This window comes from Varroa jacobsoni, unplaced genomic scaffold, assembly GCF_002532875.2.
Source record: "Varroa jacobsoni isolate VJ856 unplaced genomic scaffold, vjacob_1.0 contig01255, whole genome shotgun sequence".
Classification (NCBI taxonomy): Eukaryota; Metazoa; Arthropoda; class Arachnida; order Mesostigmata; family Varroidae; genus Varroa; species Varroa jacobsoni.
In genome coordinates, this window is record NW_019214605.1 from 1 (window position 1) to 22,425 (window position 22,425).

Consider the following 22,425-nt stretch of genomic DNA (forward strand, 5'->3'; position numbering starts at 1 on the left):
AACCATCGTTGTTGACTCATACAATAAAATAGATGAAATAAGACGGATCACAGTAGATTGTTGAGGACGCTGCTGTGAAGAATCACTAAGTATATTAAATACATGAAATACATTTATATTATAAGCGATCACAAAAAAATCACATCAACAATGATAATACGATGCTGATCGTAATAATACTGCTGCTTTTAGCGACATGATGACGGTATCGCCTGAAAACGAATCAAGGGATCAGTATGTAGCAGTGAGGGGTCGCAGTGCTTTGGTCCAGGTAATCCAGTGAATAAAACACCTAGACAGCTTCACTACATATTTATTGTGGTGACAACACAGCGGCATGATAAAACACATTTGGTTGTTAAAAATTGTTACTACTAAATGCATGGAGATCACTTTTGACATATAATAAGAAATGAAAAAAGCTTTTTTTGGGTACAAAAAAAAATGAAACAGACTTACGAAAACAGTGATTTTATAGAATTATAAATGGATAAAATTAAGAAATACCAATTCGTTTATTCGCAGCAAGTGCGGATCATAGAACTACGATTGATGATGACAAGTGATTTCTGTGATCTTTTGGGTGGGTGTGAGCAAAACGACTGTCGAAAGCTGTTTACCCGTGGTGATGTCAGATACACGAATAACGCCTTCGTAGCCGTCCGCCATATCTTCATACCCTTTATTGGCTGAAATAAACGATTCGATTGTTTGAAGTAATGAAGTGTCGTAGAATACACATTAAACCTAAGTTAACTGAACCATCTTCCCACTCATCCCTTGGCAAGTTGCGCGTGTCGTAGCTGGCAAGTCTGAATTCTCAAGCACGCAATTCCAGCCATTGAACCCGATAACCCATGGACGTAACCTTGAAATGCATAACTAATGTAATAGATAAAGGTGATGAGAGCCATGAGAACGAGCGAATTAAGAGAAAGTGAATCAACTGATTACGTTTAAGACGCAAAATTTACGTACATCGTATCACAAAAGCCGTTATTGGTATCGAATTATCTTAGGATTAAAATTAATTAGGACGAAACTGAAAAGACAAAACGCTCTCTTACTAGGTTGCTCTCCCACGTTTTTGTCACAGTCGATAGATAACGACGGATAGATTGCAGTCCGTTTCGTAACAATCCATGTACACGCATTTCTTGATAATGCTAATCGGTTCTAAAGTGTCGATATATTATTCTACACCTTATTGTAATGCGTATTCTATATTAAGCCCCTAGCTAACCCTAAGTTGCCATCGCGCTGCCCCCGGTCTCACTTCATTTGACATAAAAACGCGACATGTTCTTGCGGCAAAAAAAGTTCGTGGGTCAACGAAAAAACTGTGAAACACTACACGTAGAAGAAGCGACAATACAACTACGACAACAGTTTTATACCGCTATATTATTCCTGCTAAAGTAACTAAAGTATCTTGTGTGTATGTGCCTGCATTTGCCGATCTAATCGACTGATGATTACAAATGCGTCGTTTCGAAGTCCATGTGGGAGTCTATTATGTTTGCCTTCAGAGTTCCGCACTTGTCTGCGGAAAGCTGGTGAGGACGGGGTGACTCTAACTAGAAATAAATAACAGCAGCAGCAGCAGTAAACGGAAATGTCCCTAATCGCGTACAATGACGATGGCGAACCTGAGAGTACTCTTATTGATAATTTTTGTTCGTGTAACTCGTCTCGAGTGTTCAGTAAAACAGACGTATATAGAAAATCAGACATGTGTGTAAATACCATATAGACACGTAGGATGTCTTCATGAACTGAGAAATGATTCCGTCTACTCCGACGGGCGAGAATGAAAAATGCGAGCGGAAAAAGACCTACCCGACGCTAACAAAAAAATAACTAAAGTGTATTCGGTATTCATACGTATGTACAGCGATGATTAGGAAATCACAAGAAGTTGAAATTGAGATATCATCGTCGATTTGGTTGTGCTGTTATGACGCGGAATCCGAACGTGAAATAACATCGGCCATTTTCGTCTTGTTTCTCGACCAGTTCACTTCCTGTTCAGTTAACCATGTCGAATGTATAAATATATAAATTTAGGGCGAAGATTAAACCTTAGAAGTACCACTTGATGTTAGTAAATATAAGAAATAATATGTCTAATGTAATAAAAATAGGCAGTCCTGGCGTTTCAGCTCGTCCTCAAGATTCAGATGAGTCGAATAGGGCTTTCTATCCAATGTGTGTTATGTTGTTGGTAGGTCATCTGATAGCTCGCTATTTCCTGTTTCTTGGAACTACACTAAACCTGCCGCCCTTCTTAGCAGGTAACCTTCGGCTTGTGTTGTAACCAAGTCGAAGCTAAAGGCTTATTGGCTTATGTGTCATATAATAAAAAAATGTCAAAGCATACACTTTGCGAAAGCCTTTGAAAATGAAAAAGATGTGTGAATGTGTAGTTACCTAACAACAAAAAAATATAGTATACATAGAGTTCATTTCAACGTTCTACAGCAAGGAGAGTACTTTTTGACATTCGGTACAGCTGTCCAACATAGCTGAAGAAAGTGTTTCGCGTTTCAAACACGAAAACAATATTGCCTCAAAACTGTGTCCATCATTTTTAGATAAATAAAAAGCAAGCCAACTTTCGTCTGCTGTAAACGGATGAGGTTGCTTGAACATCTGCAGGGGAAAACGTTGTTTTCCGCAAGTTATATCAATTGATCAGGAACTTCCTAATAGTTTCTCTCCTATTTCTTTCCTCTCTAGTCGCCGCTGTATGTTTTTATCGCCCAACTTGATAAACGTTTGCCCTATAAGCTCACTAATAAAACTACGATCATACTAGCTTTCTCTACTAACTGGTTAATGGCAACTAATCGACACTCGGAAGCGCCGGGTTCATTTATTAGACTAGGGACATGCGCGTTGTATCTCGAGTGGCATTTGGTCTGTACTCTGTGACCAGAGGTCACATGACTATAAAACGAGATTCCAAAATGATCGCGGGGTGGATACAAAACTACTGCTGGTTGAAGTGAAAACAGGTATAAATTTACCCTTGTTACCCACTCGCCGACTGAACCTTCGGAACTGAAAACATTCGGAAGATAAATCGAGAGAATATAATCAGTAGGTGTATAATCGGCGAAGTTTGCAAAAAATTCCATAGGAAAATTCTCTTTGAATGCGATCGAAAAAAGGTAATTCGATGAAAAAAGCCAGGCAGGAATTATAAGTTTGAATGCGTCTTGCTTCGTGTAATGTTGAAGAGACGCTCATCCACAGAACGCACAGCAGAAACTAAAGGGCATAAAGTGACTGTGACCTGAGCGTTCAGACATTGGTTCAGACGAAAGTGACTGAAATGAACCAGCTGCTAATTCTGATCGATTGCCTGATTGATAAACCAGTGGGATATGTATTGTGGGGTTGTCTGCTGCAGCTACTTATTTCGCCATTATTATTTATGTCTAATTGAGAGTGCGAGTAGTGAGCGTGCATGTGTAGCGTATGACTATCTCTGTGACTAACCTCTCTGTTATATCGTTGAATGTATTGTACATTGAATTCATTGATCGCCCTCAAGGCTCTCAACTGTATATTGCGGGGCACACTACTATTACAATAATCTGTATTCATGAAGTGCCACACTTACACACACACACTTTACGTACACACAGACACACACAATAACCGTTAAAACCACCGCTACTCTCGAGTATCACTTCAATCAGCGTCATAAGCCGGTATTAACATTCAAGCAAAATCCACCCAGATACTCGCGCATTATACAGCCTGTCATTTTCTACAACACTACTGCGATATGTTACAACCATCCTACAGTAAGCAACACTACAATCATTACAAAAGCCTGAAAAAGAGAGCACACTTTACATTCAGTAGATCCCAAATCACAGCTTTATTTATTGAGTGTCAAAGTAATCATACTAAGCTCGTGAAGCACGAAGGGCGAATAACAAAGAAAAATTCAAGCTCAGAAACGTCTTAGACTTTAAAAGTTAATCGATACAAGAGGAGTACGCTAGGGGCATAACTCGACAAAATCTGGCCGCTCGAGTTACGGAAAGGAAACAAATAACGGGTCTTGAAAAATTCAGTCTTTAAACGATGAAGCATATCAACCATAGTAGGTTGCAATCGCGGCATCGTGATACATTGGTGGATGATAAATGATCAACATTGGGCCAGACGGGAAGATACATCAAAGAAACCCTAATCTTCTGCTGTTATGTAAATGATGTATAAAAAAATCGGCTTGCAGACACCTACCCAAGCTTGCATGAACCTAAGTACACATTCAATCCGAAGAAAGACAGACATCTAAACACATTTACACAGTTCTCAACCCTTTCCCTCCGCATTTTTCTCCTAGGAACTACTTACCCTTCCAGTCAATGACGATGCCGCCATTATGTCAAATGTGAACTGTAGAGCCGAGTAGGCAACAACCTTCAAATGGTGTGGTAGATGATGGCTCAGAGTCGTATGGTTATTATATTATAAATGCTGATGATATATATATATATAAGATAGATAAAGATAGAGAGAAAGAGAAAGAGAGAGAGAGAGAGAAAGATTCATGGCAAACGGGGATAAAAAGAGAGACAATGCCACATATTGATGTGACGGACCGCAATGATGTCGTGTGAGTATTTTCATACAGGAGAGAACAACAACAAGTTTAGGACGATGGAAAGACTTAGTGGAGACTAGATAATAAACAATAAACAAGCTAGACAACAACTGGAAGGGGAAACAGCTAGAAAGGCGAAAAAAGAATTAGAAATAACTGTGGACTTTATTGCTGGAAATGCCACATGTTTTAAATGGTGAAGACAATGATCAACCTGACGAAGCAACAGCGAAAGGGATTATGTAAACACCCTACAATAAAAGTAGAAAGTAATGAATGGAAAACGAAAGTGAACAATGAGAAAAGCTTCTCTTAATAACCTATACATACCTAACCTCCGTATTCAGATTGGCCTGCTGTACTTAGAAGATGAAACAGTACGAACGCATTCTGAGTGTATTCCTTCGTGTCTGGACGTGCCTGCACAGGTTCAGCCATGCCGGAACATCTTCCAAAGGTTTAGACATGTACGAAACGTGGCTGGAACACATTTGGATGCAATGTAAAAAACTTAAAGGAACGCTTGTTTGACCATGCAGGACAAAACACAGTTTATACAATATGATTCGAACAGTAGAGGAGACACGCTTAAGTGCTTGTCTGGGGGTGTCCAGGCGAACAAGCTGAAGCTCAGTCGGTTAATGACGGAGCAACCGAACCTGTTCAAGTATATCTCAAAATGATTGTGCTCTTTTGGAGGTGAATAGACACGATAAATAGAACCTGACCGCGCGTATCTAGACGCGTCTGGATATGTGGCACCTGGGTGCGTGCCGATAGAACTGGGCTTATTTTCGTTGGCATATACATACAACGACTCTTGGAGAAATCCAATTGCGTAATAAAGTTCATTGTAGTCTATATGAAAATCCAAATGTGTCACGTCTTGTCACGCGAAATATTTTAGTTCAAGCTTTACACCTTTACATCTGCCTGTGTGTTTGGTTTTTGTATTTATTTAATGATGACGGTAACGTATGCTATAATGATTACGAAGGTGATAACAGCAGAAACACTGACAAAACAAAAGCATCAACACGATAGATGAATACTTTCGCTATATAAATACATATAATTTACGCTGATGGATGACTTTCGACTGTTATATTTATATTATTACTACTATTATGATATGGTAATATTATTATTATCTATTTGTGAGGACAATGCTTCTAATGATGACGACTATGAGCATGGTGATAATAATGGTGATGAATAAAATGTGGTGAAGTTCATTAGCAAAAACGTATGTTGGGTGTGTCCTTACTTTAGATTACGATGTTCGAGATACCCTACAAAGTCTATATTGGTAACTTTCCATGGCTTACTTTCCAAATAAGAAGTCTGAGGTTAGGTACGCTGAACAAAACAAGATAGTCAAACAGTAATAAGACATTTGAAGTCTCTTTGGGAACTTCGTCAATGTTTTAAACCTGTTGTAACCTAACGTACTACGTCGTGTCTTGTGGTAAGAGCCAGCCTTTTAAAGCAACATCTAACGTAAAACTGTGTTAATAATTTGAAATTATCGCTACAAGCGGAGTAATTAATAAATTGCTCGTCCTGCAGGACTTTGACCGTTATCAAACTAAATCCTAAAGAATGATCTACTATTATCAACTTGAACTATGTTTTGCATAGAACTTCGTATGATGTATTCGGTAATGCTTAAAATGGGACATGGACAATATATATCAAACCATTCCCCAGTTTAATTTATTTTGAAATTATTTTCTTGAAATTTAAAATGTATACAGCAAATTCCTCACAAGTTTGAAAATGTCCAGTTATTTTTCAGGTATTTCAAATATTTGCCAAGTTTTTCAAAATTTATTAAAAAAGATTTGTTAAGAATGTATATAATAACAGAAAAGTTTTTTAAACTTTTTTTGTTTTTCTAGAAAATAAACAGAAATGGGTGTAACTGATATATCTTTATATGCCTTCCATTAGCTTTTCTCATTAATCACACTTACAAAATTCCTGAACGCAGCTATAGCAATAGCTCTAGAATACAGATAGTTTTGGGGAAAAAAAACTGACTCAGAACTTTTTTGCTTGAGTAGATCTTCAGACAAAGTAAAAAAATGTCGAATATTCACAACAAATCTAACATTACCGGAATAACGGTTACATGACACATTGTATAGACCAAAATGTTGCTCTTTTAAAAGATACAAAAAAAATTCTTCATAACGATTTATCGCCTGCCTTAAGATCATGTGATAGGGAAATAATGTGTCCTCCGGGTTATATTTACGTCACGCATAATATACTAATTTTTTTAATAAAAAGACAAACTGATCAAGCCAATTTGACGAAACAAATTATCTATCTAAATGTGAACAAGTAATTCGACTAACAACGCTAAGTTACAACAAATATATTTTCCTGAAATTTCGTATAAACTGTAATTGCAAGCTCAGTTTTTGTTATTCGTCTTAAGAACGAGGAAATTTACGCAAGTATGTAAAACTACCCCATCAAAATAATTTGACTGACTACCGCAAACCCAAATGTATTCGAAATATTGGCGCTTCTGACGGCATTAAGTCCGATCGCTTCTATGAATAGAGAATCCGTAGTTTACTTACATTTATACATGTTTCATTTTTAAAAAGACGTTCTCACCCACCTCTTTTTGGAGCAGAGATTTTTGAAGTAGCGTAAAATCTATGTATACTCATTATGTATATTTCGATGTGTCTGTAAGGAAAGGTGTCCTGATATCGGTCGCCAAAAAACTTTAACGCTTGAGTAAGATTTATCTTAATCATAATATTGAAAATCACACATAACGGTCTTCCTGAAATCCTATATTTTTGTAAAGCAATATTTAACTAACCTAAATCGCGTGCTTCGCGTTGAGCTCGCTTAGAGTCGGACTACTCGGCTGATGCAATAAGGATAACGAAATTTATCTCTGGCACTACGGGCGTGAAAAACAGAATTTTCGGATGTATAGTTAGTAAAGGCTTGTGACTCCAAGAACACATTCGTCTCGTCATTATCAAAACTTGGAATGATTGTCTTACACCGCTTCATTTTGTGTTCATGTACAAAAGTCGAAAAGTTTGGGTCAAGTGTAATAAACCTGGTAGATCTTAGTGACTATCGCCTAGTAATAAATCCGTAACCACGACTATTACAGCCTACAGAGATTTCTTTGTAAGCAGTTGATACAAAAAACGAACATATGAAAATAATCGAGTAAAACCACGCACAAATTATTCCTTCATTAAGGTGTCTCGTAGACGACGCCCGCTTATTTATTAAATCCAAACACATGTCTTTTATGTCTTACATGAAGACTGCCTTCTTGGTTTGACCGAATCAACAGTTATTTGTTTGCAATTTCCTGCGCATGGCTTTATGTTCGCTATACTTACGAGAACGCAGAGCCCACATCGCTGTGAAAAATGCATGCCCGTACAGTGAGTGTATATAAACATGCTTGTATTATATCGGTGTAACTAACGGTCTATCATCGTTCGTGGTTTGGTCGAAAATTGTTAAACCTTCAACCCACCCTTTGGACTCGACGAGAGAATAAGTTAGATATCCGTTTTTTTCACTTATCGTCATTATCATTATCAATAGCATCATCACCATCATCATCATGATCGTAGTAATTATGGATAAGCAACAGCCACATTTCGCCTCAAAAACAAAATCAGCAAAATCGTCAGCGACACCACTAGGTCCCGATGATTTGCTACTACTTTGTTGATGGTAATTATCGTTGTTGCTCTTTCTGTTCCCGTTAGTGTGTTACTTGTCGTTTTTGTTGTTGTTGCAATTTAAATTCCTAACTTGAAAATGTTAAAGAAGATAGAGGTCAAAAAAGAAGGTAGAAAAACAATTTGTGCTGGGCCGGCTGCGAGGCCTAGGCCCAGGCCAACCGTGCTTGTGTTTAAGTAAACCTAGCACTTCTCCTCCTCGACGCCAGCCTTGAGAAACATCATAATGGCCTCCTCGTTCCCGTCGGCACCGTCACGATAGGTGAGTACCGCTACGCAGCCGTCAGGGTTCATAGACTCGCCGAGAAAATACTGGCAATCCTTGTCGATTTTGCTGATGATGTACTTGGCGCCGGCCAGGCACTGCGTCTTAAGCTCGGCGATCTTCGCCTCGGAGTACTCAAGCTTATTCCACTTGTCCTGGAGGGCTTTTGTGTAGGTCTTGAGGTACATTTTGTAACCGTTCTTGTCGAACGAGGTCTCCTGCAACCGCTGGTTGAGCACAACATCAAGGCCGGCTTCGGTATGCTCATCTGTACCTTCATCAGCACCTTCGCCCTCAGCGGAGGGATTGGATCCGGCAAGGACAATCTCCCCCTCCTTACGAACGACGTGCTTGCAGGTGACCTCGTAAACACAGTTCTCAACAAGAGTCACCCTGACGGTATCAGTGAACATCTCGTCACCTGTTAAAATACCGAAGAAAGACAGACAAAAGAGGAGCAAGATTTACGTTTACTGACGTCATAACGGAATTTGTTCTGATCGATCGATAGACAAAGTATTCACCGAGAGTCACGAGTCCCTAAACACGTGCAGGCTCTCATCATGTTATCAGTCAAACAAAATTAGAATCAATTAAAATTTGTAAACACATATTTCAAAAAAGCAACAACCTGTAAGCTATTAATTAATTCAATAGGAAACATTTAATTAGTGAAAAGACCACAGACTGCACATTGTAAAAACGACGTAATTCAGATATTGTTTCGAATTTGGCAAGAAAACATGTATTTGAATAATCTACTACTGCTAGTCATAACTACCCCTATGCTAGTATCACAGTGACAATCGACCAATTAATGCGATTCTTGAATCATTTTCACTTAAGATGACAACAAAATCGCTGGAAATGCCATTGTACTTAATGCCGTATAAGTTCGTCTACCTGCCTATTGTACCTTCATTGACCGACGTTCTCTTTCCAGTTCCTAAATATGAATCGCCAACAAACGCACTTCCAGCGTTTTTGTCATTCCGACACAGCGAGTCTAGGGAACGGATTCGTAATAGCTACGTAAGAGCTATTGTGTTGCCTTCACAGTTTACGGATCAAAATGTGCAAATTGGAACAGCGACAATAATAGGGAAATGAATAATCCGTAATAAACGAGTCTTATAGACATCCAATACACGCAAATTATTGGACTTGTATCTATTCAGTAGACGAAACAAATTAGCAGAGAAAACAAATTAAGTTTACCTTAGTGAACAACTGACTTGTATTGAGCTATCGTGTACTAGCAGTACACGATATCAGTACATACTAGAAAACATTTCCTGCACTTTGTACCGATGTTAACCGCTTATACAGAAAACGTTATCGCGGAATCTCACACTAGTAGGATTATCAATATAATTACTCATAAGTTTTATTGATGGCGGTCCAGTCATGCGTGTCTTTATAAATCTATTGCTGATAATTTTCAGCAAGTTCTCTGTTTAACTTTCGATGATGCATTAAATCGAACCGACCTTGGTTCGAATGAATTATTATATCGAGCACACACAGATCAGAGTTTCGTCTACGCCTCAGACCTCGAAGTTCGTGTTGTCTTGTCTTGATCTAAGAAACCTGAGTGCTGTTTAACTTTCCTCGCCGGTCTCTACTGCAGTACATGTATAAATGGCGATGCGTCACTGTTGGCAGCTCAGCCATCCTCAATATTCGCAGCGTCACAGAAGTAATGAACTCTGAACACAAAGTACACCTTAAATCCGAGACAACGTGCGTCATGCGGCTATGACGAACTACGCTGACCGCTCCACCATCACATCGACACAACGTTTGACGTTACAGCGGCCGCCAAGACGACTCAGCTCGTCTTTTCGATGACGAACTGCCTTTTCCGTGCTAAAGTAAAATCGGAAATTGCAGAAAAAATGATGAAGACTGCCAATAAAGATGGCATGGACTTGGCGGACATGTCTTGCCCGCGTTCGAAATAGGCTCCCATCGACGTAATCTCACCAGGCCTATTACCTAACACGCAGCAGGTTAAGTTTGATAGTGAAATCGTGTTACTATTAGTACAGGTAAAATCCAGTGGTACACGTGCAACAAACATGCGGGTCACATCCGTTGAGTGACACTAGGTCGTTGCTCGAAGGGATGCTCACAATGGCGAAGTGTTCACATTGTTAAAAAGTCACGCTTTCGCACATATTTCACTGTGTCACTCCTGTAAATCGCTTAAGGGACACTTACCAGAGACGATGTCCTTGTAGATCAGCATCTTGACCAGGGTTTTGGTGCGATTTGTCTGGATTTAAGCGGGCAGACTCTGTGAGCCAGACGTATCCGAACAGCTGACAGCCGCAAAAGGGCAGTCTAAGTTCAAGTGGGAGCTGAGCTGGATGCCCGGTGCCGAGCAGATGACGATTGGAGAGGGGCGCTAAGCCCGCCAAATTCTAATTGTTATAAACATATAGGTGTTTTACGGAACTATACAATCTGATGTTTTATATCGTCTTAAAGCACAACATACAGATATCTCCGGGAAAATTGCAGTCGGTAATTTAACAAGTTCTAGTAAAGAGATTTTTGTTGAAATCACTTGCATGGCTAGCTGTATGCCCGGGCTTCCATGGCAGCCTGCAGCTACATTACGCTGCCCTCTCTCAACATCGGTTTGCTAGGATCACTAAGGTTTCGCAGAAGCGTTCGAAATTGACAGGTGATTGTGGCTAGTAACAGAAATCGGCAAGCTTATTAAATATTCTTAGACCTAAGCTTCCCACTTTTAGAAAGGCGAGTTTCGGCCTACATATGAGTTATCGCGAAAAAGGTGAGTTTATATAAACTTAGATATTACGCTTTTTGTGGTTGGTCTAAAGTAAGATATTGCAACTAAGGCAGTGTGGCTCCTTCATATTAGCTGCATTCTGCCTCATATAAAATTTGACACAGAGCTTGAAAAGACCATTGGAAAATGGAGATGTAATCGGTAAATGCCAATATGGTAACAAAAAAGGAATACAATGGCAACCGTAGAATTTTGCTATATTGAGTGGCGTCTAGGCGTTTGCTTTCATTGGTCGTTTTTTGGCTCAAATACATTTGAAAGAGATTGGCTTATGTCTCTGTATGCAGCTGCAACTCCCGAACGCCGCATCAGAGAACCGCCGCTTCTGATACTTCTGAGACAACACATTTGCCGTATACAGCTGAATTCATTTAAACAACACAGGCACTCGCTTAAAAATATAATTGTGCATATTGTGACATTCGCATTTGTAAGCGATATGCCATGAATAACGAAAAGGTTTCAACAAGAAATTGAATTCATTGTAAAAATGCTTCATCTTCTACTCGACAGAGTGGGTTTTGAGTAATTATTGTCACAATAACTTTGCTGTTGCAGTTACTATTTCGATATTTCTTTGGCGTTTTTTTATCAAATGGTACTTTTTTATTTATATTTTTAGCGAACGGACTCTACTAATTATGAAAAAGAAATGTACTCTATTGTTTATGCTAACACAATCTAATTAAAACACCACAAAAACATTAGGTGGAGTCAATGTAAGTGGTTCATATGTACCAAGTTTGTTCAGAGGAACAAATGTGATCTGCCTTTCAATTCAGCAAAAAGATGTACAGCATAAGTATTACTTTTTGGTTATTTTACATAAATCTTACAGGCATGAAACGGTTACTTCTGAGCAAGCAATATTAACATCATTGATCAATAGCAATATGGAACCAGACAGTCATGTTTTGGAGGTGTGGAAGCGCTATTTTGGCACATTGATAGGTCATTGAAGCCTTTTGCCTCCAAAATAGGTCTTAGACGCTCCGTTACGCCAAGGATACAACTCAATAGACTTATTAAATATATTGTTGGGTCATAGCACAGAACCACTTAAAAGAGATGCCAATTTACCGAAGTTCAGAATTAATAAGGAAAAAATTATAACTTTGTAATGAATTATTACAAGTAATATTAATAATATTAATTAAGAAAATAATAAAACGTATGTACGGCCATCTTGATAATAGATATTCAGCTAAAACAACAAGCTAAAGTTACAGATTTTTTTGCCATGACGTTGGAACGTTTTAAAGATAACGCAGCACCTGCGGCATCTAAATTGCTGCAGCTGATTAATTCAGTTTCAAACAGCGGATAAAAATACCAGGAACCTGTACTAACCAGTTTCAAGCATCGTTACAGGGGGCAGAAATGCCTATGATACGGGTGGCCGGTCTTCAGACGCGCGTGAGCGCATTGAAGGGGGCGGAAACAGTAATATGCCACCGCCGGGACTTCGAGGCCGAGAAATTGGCTTATGGTTTGCTAGAAGGAACAGGTATGGCGCTTTTTACGTTAATAATCAGCAAAAATTTCACATATTGGATGATTGCAATTAAGCTAACTGAAATGCTTACAGAAAAGGTAACATTATTAAGCATTAATGAAGACGGTACAAAGCTTCTCGCGAACGCGCAGCTAATAACTTATATAGAATTAATGTACGTAACATATTAACTTTGTGTGCTTAACTTTGTGTGTAGGTATGACAGTTTTGCTTTTTCACTCTTTTTGATCTGGCTATCTTTTCAGAGAGCGTTGGAAAGCCAATAATGAGTATCAGCTTATTCCACGAGTTCATCTGGAATCAGCACTACAACGGAAAACTGAAAACGCGCTAGTACGCGTGGAAGAAGTCTTAATACGTAGGAATAACTCGAACTGGAGTGATGGTATAATAGCTTTTTATGCTTGATAGTTACTACGTTTCATGATAATTGTATGTCCGGTTTCGGTAAAGAATATAAATTCATACAGTGGAAGTCTTCAGTTACTAGTGTTGTTAAAAATCTATATTGTTCAACAGTAGCTCACATACTTCTTAGCGTAATTCAATTAGGACAACCCAGGATGGCATGGAGGGTTGTTATGCGAAGCTGTTGCAAAATAAATTTACTCAGTTTTTTTATCTACGTGCATCGTTAAAAATGATCGGTTTTCCGTGGCGTATCTAACCTAACAGTTATTGCATCTCCCGCAGGCCACAAACGGATTGTGTCGGCATGTGATGGAAATAAGTTAGGAGAAGTAAATGCCCTAGCGCCAAGGGTCAAAGAGCCGAAAAGGGCAAATGTAAGTAGTCGATTTTTCAATCTTAGACTCACGGATCGACTTACAATAGCTATGTTGGCGATTTTAAAAGATATGATTTGTGTATTTCGGTTTAATCAAGTAGTTACGATCTGCATAATAATCGTTTTACTTATCTAAAAATGTATCGGATAGTTTTGCCGTATTTGATTAACGGCTGCAAGTTTTATGTTGACTCTGTAGCATAAAAAGTTACGTTACAGTCCTAGTTCTTAACCAAAGTAATACAAATGGCCATTAAAATATTTTTTGCTGCTACAGTGCGCCTTGGGAGATGTCCGACGAACACTACCCGTGTTTAGCAGACGTCATGATATATTGCGTGCTATTAATGAGAAGTGAGTATAGTAGTTCACGAAAAGGTTCGAGAAGAAGTTTCATAAGATGTTGTTCCATGTACTGTCGTGAAAATGGTTCTACATTGTACTCTAAGCAAGGTTAACACCTAATAATATGATTTTTCACACTAAGTTCCATAGCTAAATATAAAAAAATCAAGCCACGAAGATTATGTAAACGCACTGTCACTCCAATGGCAAGACTTGAGCTCGCGCAAAGCTTTAAGCTTATGGTCTGATATAGTAAATAAGTTTTTCCCATGTTATTTTACGAAACATTTTTAAGCTGAAGACAGATATGTAATTTTGCTTATAACTTTATTTCTCCACCATAGAAACGATTATTCTATCGTCTAGGAGCAGTAAAAAATTGCATTTATGCGTGACTCATATCGGATACAAGTATGTTTCCCATGAATGAATGTGAGTTCACAAAAGAGCGTGAAGACAGAAGACTTTTCTAATTTTTCACAAATAACGCTTAATAATTCGCTTACCCTCGTGCATACTGCTGATGCAATGCTTAGCCAAGTGTGTGTGATTTCCGGAGAAACTGGCAGCGGAAAATCGACACAGGTACCTCAGTATATTATCGAGCAGTGTGAAGAGCAGTCTGCACAAAAACAACGACAAAATCTCCACACGGAGGGCACGAAAGGCATACAGCGGACTTTTGTTGTGTGCACACAACCCAGGAGAATATCTGCTATCTCTGTTGCCGAAAGGTACGATCGAAGAATGTGTTCGGCAGCAGTGTATAAAATATACATTACACATATTATTGAAAAAAAAATTTTCTTTAAAAAAGTCCATACATGATTCCAATTATACGGTGCCGAATATATGACCAATGTATTGTATCAAAGTCAACTTTTGCATGTTATGTTGATAGCGGAAGTATTAGTAGACGTTAATAAAGTATTAATGCTTTGTATAAATGCAATTTGTACGAACAAAAAAGTACAAGATACTATCTGTTTCATTCCTTATATGCACCTGTTCATTTTCAAGATGTTCATTAATTGTGTGTTTTTTGTTTTTTACGATGTGCAGAGTGGCAAAAGAGCGGGGTGAAGTTGTTGGTGGTCACAGCGTGGGTTACCAAATCCGTTTTGAAAATCGAGCAGCACCCGTAACCCCGGATCAGCCTGTGATCCTTTACTGCACAACTGGAATCGTTTTTCAGTACCTGCAGAGCGACCCGTATGTTCACCGATTACACTCAGCTTTGTGATAACTTTTTCTAGAAATTGTTTAACAACTGCTACACTCAAAAATTGTGGTACTTCATCTAATTGAAAAGAAACCTTACGAAGTAAAAGTTTTGACTATAGAAAGAAATCTATCATTATTTTTTCGTTGTTATGGAAAAGCTCCTGGGTAAAATAAGTCGGTCATTGAATACGAATTATCGTTTTTTTTGGTCGTATTTGCGCAGGATGTTGTCATATGTAAGTCACCTTATTGTCGATGAAGTTCACGAACGAAGCTTGCACTCGGATCTCCTTTTAACCATCATCAAGGAGAAAATTCTTCCAAACCGACCCGATTTTCGTCTTATCTGCATGTCAGCAACTCTGGACAGTAACACATTTGTTGAGTAAGTGAACCTTTATTCTTACTATTTTGTAATTAATGGATGTTTTCCTTTTTTAAGTTTTTAGAGGAATCGTCTGGTTTCGCCGAATATTAAATGGTAGAACCAGAAATTATCTAGATAATGAGAATGCAAATGCGTGTGATACAATATGAACGTCATCATAATGGGCGTCTTCTAACTTAAATTTATCATTCATGCATGATATATTACAGATATTTTGGTCCCGCTTGCGTACATTTGGGTATATCGGGCCGTTTATATCCTGTTGAAGACATTTATCTTGAGGATTATGTCTTAGACCTTAAGCCCAGATGCCCGTATGGTAATTCATTTGAATCCGAAAAGAATTGGCAAGCAAAGAGAGAGAGGCGTAACCAGCTTTTGGATTACGGGTAACATATCACGTTTCTTGCGGAATTATATAGATCTAAAGATTTCCTTTTAACAGCGACATATTGACAATTTTCACTTGAAACACATTGACACATTGGGTTTGCGTATAGTCTACCGTATAGGTAGTCTCGTGATTATTGAGAGGCTTTAAGTCGTGTTGAGCACGAATGTATGAAAGCGACACATCTGTGCTTTTTCTTAATGAGTATAATAGATGCTGCACAGTGCTTGTTTCATGTGCTACACACTTCTCTAGGTTAATAAAATGAAGTCAAAGCAAATGAAGTTTAACCATGTACTTAGTGCTTGGTGCTATACTCATCTTGACGAGCATATTTAACGACTTTACACCTTCTGCCTGATTTAGCTATTCAAGGGATATCGTTTCTGCAATCCTCAATGTATCTCTAAAGACCACTCTAATTGATCCCGAGTTCGTGGTTGCTGCCGTGAAATGGATTTGCAAGCAAGCAAATGAAGAGAATGCAACTAGAGAAGATCCCGCAGGTGAGATTCGGATAGTGGTGTAACATATCTAGTTCGATGCGGTCACTCGTGCTGTTTAAGAGATATTATGGGTATTTAATCTGGCTTCGTGTTGATTGGAAAAAAAGACACCTATGGTTCATAACGAAGAAACGAATAATCCATAGAATGTAACACATATTATGATGCCATGATACAAAGAGATTTTAAAGATACACTCACGCAGTGCGCACATAAATGTGTTTATATTATATATATTATAAAGTAAACTTCACCTATATAGGCAAACTTCAAAAGAACCTGTTTACCTGCTCAGATAACGCTCCGCTAAATCGGAAATAATTAATATAGATTTTTTGTCGTCTTTCCTGTTATCATAGATAGTGCTATCCTCGTATTCTTGCCGGGGTGGGACGTTATCTCCGATGTTTGCGTGGCTCTCAAGAATGTTGACACTACATACCTTAACAGAGGTATATCTTATTTTTTATTCACAATAAATTAACTAATGCTGTTTTGTCAATTGTCTGTTTTATAAGTTTAAAAAGGGTGTTTGTTTTTATTTTTATTATATAATAATAATAATAATTGTTACGAATGCAGGAAACAGCTTGATACTACCTCTACACTCAATGCTTCCGCCGTCCGAACAGGCAAAGGTTTTTCTGCATCCTCCCCGAGGTGTCAGGAAGGTGATTGAACCGTTTTCTCTTATTCAATTAAACCAACTAACCTTTATTTAATCTTAAGTGATTTTGTGCACTATATGCTCGAAACTTGCTATTGTTATTATTGCATAAAATGTATTGATGAACAAGCAAAATATACATATATATTTGGATTCTTCAAAAAATTTCTAATTAGGAAATTATTGGTCCAGCTTACTCAATCCTTTGTTTCTCATGTTTAGATTATCCTATCGACTATGATTGCCGAAGCCAGTGTCACCATTGACGACGTCGTATACGTTGTTGATTGTGGAAAAACAAAGGTATGTTCTATATTATATTTTATGCAGTTATTCTTATACAATAAAAAAAACTATATAATATAATGTTTTGTTTGTTAGAAAAACCAACAAACTTTGGGATAAAGTAAGGTATCCTAAAGGCACTAACTTCGTAGAGCTTTTTTTGAGTCTTTATCATCCCAAATAGCAGTTCTAGCGCCACACTCTAGTTCACATTAACTTCATGAATACATTAACAGGTATAATTATTCCATCGACTTCGTTGATATAAAATATCATTAACAGAAAAACACCTTACGTTTCACAGCTAACGACAATAGAGGTGGACAAAAACAATCAATCTCGTTTTGGCGAGCGATGGGTATCTCAGGCAAATGCTAAACAGCGAATGGGTCGAGCAGGTCGGGTGCGGCCTGGCAAATGCTATAAACTCTACACCCGAATGGACTATGAGGCGATGGACGAATTCCAACAACCCGAAATGGCCCGAACGAGACTCGAGAACATCGTATTATACATTAAAGAACTTCAGCTGGGCCCTCCAGAAGATTTTCTTCCAAAGTAGGTTTTATTGTATCACAGGTGTTGACCTGATTTGGGGCACACAAATGCCAGCAAAAAATATGTAAATGTGTCCTGCTATGTACATGGAATGTGTATCTAACAATCTGTCCTGTTGCCTATTGTTTTTCAATCGTATTTTCAGGTGTATTACACCGCCAGAACGCGAAGCTGTGATGAATTCTGTTCGTTTCCTCGAACAGATTGTAAGTGTCGATATGACGGTTTTTTTAAATTGATACAATTAGGTTTCCATATATATAAATTGAGGTTATATTTTTACTCATGTAACAACATCACAACTTGTCTATCTGGATATAATAGGGTGCGCTAGAACCCGACAACGGAGGCCGGATAACTGTTCTTGGAAAACGTATATGCGCTCTATCGATTGAGCCGCGCCTGGCAAAACTGCTATTGATAGCATGTCTGTTCGGCGATAAATGTCTTCAGCCTGCGTTGTCAATGGCTGCTTGCCTCGACTTCAAGGATCCTTTCTTCACTCCTATGGTTAGTTTTTCTAAAATAAACAATTAATAAGTAGAGGCACCTATTGGGCTGTATCAGTTATCGAAAAAAATTGAAAAAATTTGAAAAGTATTGAAGTAGTTTTAAAGCCAAACTTGAAGCTTTTTTTTTTAATTTCGAAATAATATTCTTGAACTAAATACGCGCTATTTGGATGGAAGGTTTTCTGCCATTTTTCACCATAATACCATCACTGTAGAACTTCTGTTTGTTTTTGATTTTTGCATTTTCTCACTAAACTAAACGATAGTCTGATGGCGCAAGGTCCGGGCTATAAGCCGGATAAGTTAACATTTATATTTTATTTTTATATAAGTCCTTTCAGTCGTTAGTGATCATAGTGTAACGCTTTTTTTGTTATTAGTCCCCATCGATTTTTTGCAATAGTTTATTGTAATACTGTCAATTGTTGGCGGTAGAGGACCAAATACATCGCTTTGTTAGGCGACAGCAGCTCAATACCAGATTCCTTTCCAATTTTAGCAAACACGTAGTATTACCTTCTTTGGCATCAGTTCCGGTTTTGCCATAGATTGTGGAGCTTATCGATCGCTATATTTTGTCACGTGTGATTTTTTGTTCAGCACCCATAATCAATAATGGCTCGATTTCATCGCGTTTCTCTAAAGCTTTGCAGATAGAGGTACAATAGGGTATATTCGTTTGCGTCAAATCGTGCGACACCCAAGCATCGAGCTTTATTTTGTAGCTAGCGTTCTTCAAATAAACTATTCAAATAAATTAAGATTTGCTGGTGTTGGACGCGCAGCTTCTTAGCAATGTCATGGCCACTACCGGCCTTAATCAATTTTCACAATAATTTTTTTTTATTTGCTCGGCACTGCGAGGAGCATCGTTCATATCAGAAGTTCCAGAACGAAAGCGATAGATTTATCTTTTTTTCCTGATAGTCCATTTCTTCAGATAACTTATCTTGGCCTTGAAGAACACAATTTTGTTTCTGAACTTGGACATTATTTGTGCTTTCATTCGAACAAAATTGTAAAATATAGCGAATTCTTGCACTTTAATATTCCAGGCGTTCTGTCTCAAGTCTGAGAAAAAGCGTGCCAATGATGTTAGCACATACTGCCTAATACTATTCTGCTTTCAAATGCCAATAACATTGACCTAACTCATATTACCTGAGATATGTGGCTTTAAAACTGGAAAAACCCAATACAATAACATTTTTCAATAATTTCAGCTAAGTTCCACAGAACTCAAGCTTGCGGAGTCGTAATATACAGAAGGATTTAATAAAGCTAACGATGTCATTTGTGTGACCTGCTTTAGGGTGAAGAGCACCTAGTGGACAAATCTCGCCGAAATTTCGCTCAAATGTCGGGTGCAACTCTCGAGTTCTCGGATCACGTTATGTTAGCAAATGCTGTTCAGAATAGCCATCAAAAAAGCTATTACTATCTCAGAGAGAATTTCCTCTCTTCACAAACACTCAAGGTAATTTCATATATGTATGTAGACAGATAGTAGATTTTGTCGATTCTTGCTAATATTTTTATGCTGTTAAACTGTTATCGAATATACCATCTTAAATATTAAAACAGTAATAATTATTAACCGTTTATCACTCTGTTATTTGCTGTTTCAATTTTCAAGATGATCTTTATAAGCCGTGAACAATTTCAACATCAATTATCTCAGCTGGGTGTGTTACCTCCGGCGGGTTCAAAAGGTCCAGGCAAAACCAAAGTAGGACAGGGCACTCTGCGAGCAGTTATATGCGGAGGCCTGTATCCTGGAATAGCTCGTGCCAATTTCAAATTATCGGACATACCCCGCCTCGGACCAGACCAGATAACCCTCTGCAAAGATAACACGTACCTAGAGCATTACCGCTTTCTATATCTCTTGTTTGGATGATGTCATAATGGCAGTGGCGTGCACTGCGTTGTCTTTGCATGCATCAAATTCAATCATAATTCAGCTCATGACAAATTATCACTGCATCTTCTTCTCTATGGCAACTGCTGTCGTCTCTTAGCTGTTTTATTTTGAAAGTGCGATAATTTGCTTTTTGTATCATTTTTGCAGATTATACTCTCTATCCACAGAAACGGCGCATAGAGCCCAGTTCCATCCCAAAAGCGTTCTTGGCAAACAGCGACACGGACTGCCTTCTGCATTATTCGCCCATTATCTAGCCCAGCATTCTGATACATCACGTTGCGTCAATCTTTATGAGGTCACACCTGTTGACCATTTACCGCTGCTGGTGTTTGCCTCAGCAGGAGAGTGTGTCTACAATTCTGAACGTGAAACATTCAAAGTTAACGGGTGGCTGGAACTAAGCTGCGAACCAGACCTTGCCCACTTCATTAGGGTACATTGTATTATCTGAAGTTGAAAAATTACGTTTCATATACAATATATTAATCAGTTGGTTTTCCTTTTAATAACAATATTCAATTAGTATTGTTGTCTTAATATCTTGGTACCCTACATTAAAGATACTACAAGATATTACAATACATCTAATAAAAAGAATATTCCGAGATGCTCAACGTAGCATTCCGCTTACAAAGCACTTAGTTGAATACGTATGGTTAACAGGTTAATCATTTTACAGAGAGCGTAACGAATGAGGAAAATTTACATGGAAATAGCGAACAAAGTCTATCACACTAACGTGTATACATATTCGTTTCTTCCACAGCGACTAAGAGCTGCTTTTAACTTTGCGTTTGAGACCTATCTTATTGCGGGATCAATGTCCTCAGACGGGCCTGTCCGGGACGAAATGTCCCGTTGTCGCGACCTATTGGATGCTCTCGTGGTCCTGTTTGAGAATACGCGTAGTGCTGAAATGATCACAAAATGCGTCGTGCCAGGTGCAGGCGATAGAACCAGCGCTAATGTTGATGATGATGAGGACGATGCGTAAGGTGACAAAAATGATATCGGTAGTCGTAGGATGCTATCAGACGATCTGAAGTCTGTAGCTGATCGCTCCGCTATCAAAGTACGCGGTATCGTCCGCGTAAGTCGCGGGTGTTCAGAACTCGCTTTCACACCAAATAGATATAAGCGGGCTAAATTGTACACGGATACCATGTGACCATTCTATCGATACACGGTGTTGGGTGGCACACAATTCGCTAACACTGACAAAACAGCAAATTAAAAAAACGTTTACGCCCGACCAATTCAAAAAGATTCATTTTAAAGATGAGAAAGTTCTTTGCAATTAAATGTTAACTGTAGGAAAGGATTATTTGGAGTACACTTTACATAAATATTTGTGGATAGATACAATTGTAACGAATTGAGATAATAAATTAAATTGATGCAACAAAAAATATCGCTTTTATTCTGTTTGTCTTCGCAACCGTTTCACAGACCGTAGCGGTCGCAAGCTGCAAAGCCGATGCTAGCTGGTTTAGACTTTTGCAATGCTAGACCCAGATCCCTAGGCCTAAGAGAAGCTCATGGACATATGATATCAACTAGCTTTGTATTAACCTACATTTTCTGAGAAATTATGCATACTCTAGCTACGGTGCACAATGTCGGTTATAACTGAAGCCAGTAACCGATTGCTTTCATACGTAGTGTATAAGCCTGTAGGTCAACGGTACAGGGTATACCTAAAATCTACACTTGAAGGTTTAAAAAGGAGCACTTTAAATGTTGGTGTAGCTTTCGCAGGTGTATTCTGTACCAGAAAAATTTCTAGGCTGCAACAACGATGCCTTTCCGAGATTCTACTTGTGTTTATGATTTGCCAAACGTTGGCATCAAGGGCGAGTGTATGCC

General features: G+C 38.4%; 2 protein-coding genes across 3 annotated transcripts; one reads left to right on the forward strand and one right to left on the reverse strand.

Moving 5' to 3' along the window:
* Positions 1-7,854: 7,854 nt before the first annotated feature.
* Positions 7,855-11,005, reverse strand: Tctp (translationally controlled tumor protein). Of its 2 annotated transcripts, none has more exons than XM_022852947.2 (2): positions 10,856-11,005; positions 7,855-9,053 (listed from the first exon to the last, which is right to left on the reverse strand). In XM_022852947.2, the coding sequence occupies exons 1-2, from the start codon at positions 10,881-10,883 to the stop codon at positions 8,551-8,553; spliced, it is 531 nt and encodes a 176-aa protein (XP_022708682.1). In that variant the 5' UTR covers positions 10,884-11,005; the 3' UTR covers positions 7,855-8,550. The 2 variants fall into 2 exon arrangements, with proteins under 2 accessions (XP_022708682.1, XP_086829218.1); XM_086973092.1 differs by lacking the exon at positions 10,856-11,005 and adding an exon at positions 9,851-9,974.
* Positions 11,006-11,287: 282 nt separating this feature from the next.
* LOC111271907 (ATP-dependent DNA/RNA helicase DHX36) lies at positions 11,288-21,968 on the forward strand. Its single transcript, XM_022852948.2, has 20 exons — positions 11,288-11,435; positions 12,825-12,960; positions 13,215-13,354; positions 13,663-13,754; positions 14,034-14,110; positions 14,638-14,835; positions 15,164-15,313; positions 15,549-15,710; positions 15,923-16,102; positions 16,471-16,610; positions 16,970-17,062; positions 17,193-17,281; positions 17,500-17,580; positions 17,867-18,120; positions 18,266-18,326; positions 18,445-18,630; positions 19,945-20,109; positions 20,269-20,489; positions 20,704-20,992; positions 21,326-21,968. Exons 1-20 carry the CDS (start codon positions 11,417-11,419, stop codon positions 21,551-21,553), a joined length of 2,961 nt encoding a protein of 986 aa, XP_022708683.1. The 5' UTR covers positions 11,288-11,416; the 3' UTR covers positions 21,554-21,968.
* The last annotated feature ends 457 nt before the right edge of the window (positions 21,969-22,425 follow it).

Bases quoted from the DNA above. Each gene is read 5' to 3' on its own strand.
- Tctp (XM_022852947.2), bottom strand. From the start codon at position 10,883: ATGCTGATCTACAAGGACATCGTCTCTG. The intron at 9,054-10,855 runs GTAAGTGTCCCT...GTATTTTAACAG, and splicing joins CTACAAGGACATCGTCTCTG to GTGACGAGATGTTCACTGAT.
- LOC111271907 (XM_022852948.2), top strand. The intron at 14,836-15,163 runs GTACGATCGAAG...TACGATGTGCAG, and splicing joins GCTATCTCTGTTGCCGAAAG to AGTGGCAAAAGAGCGGGGTG. The intron at 15,711-15,922 runs GTAAGTGAACCT...GATATATTACAG, and splicing joins GACAGTAACACATTTGTTGA to ATATTTTGGTCCCGCTTGCG.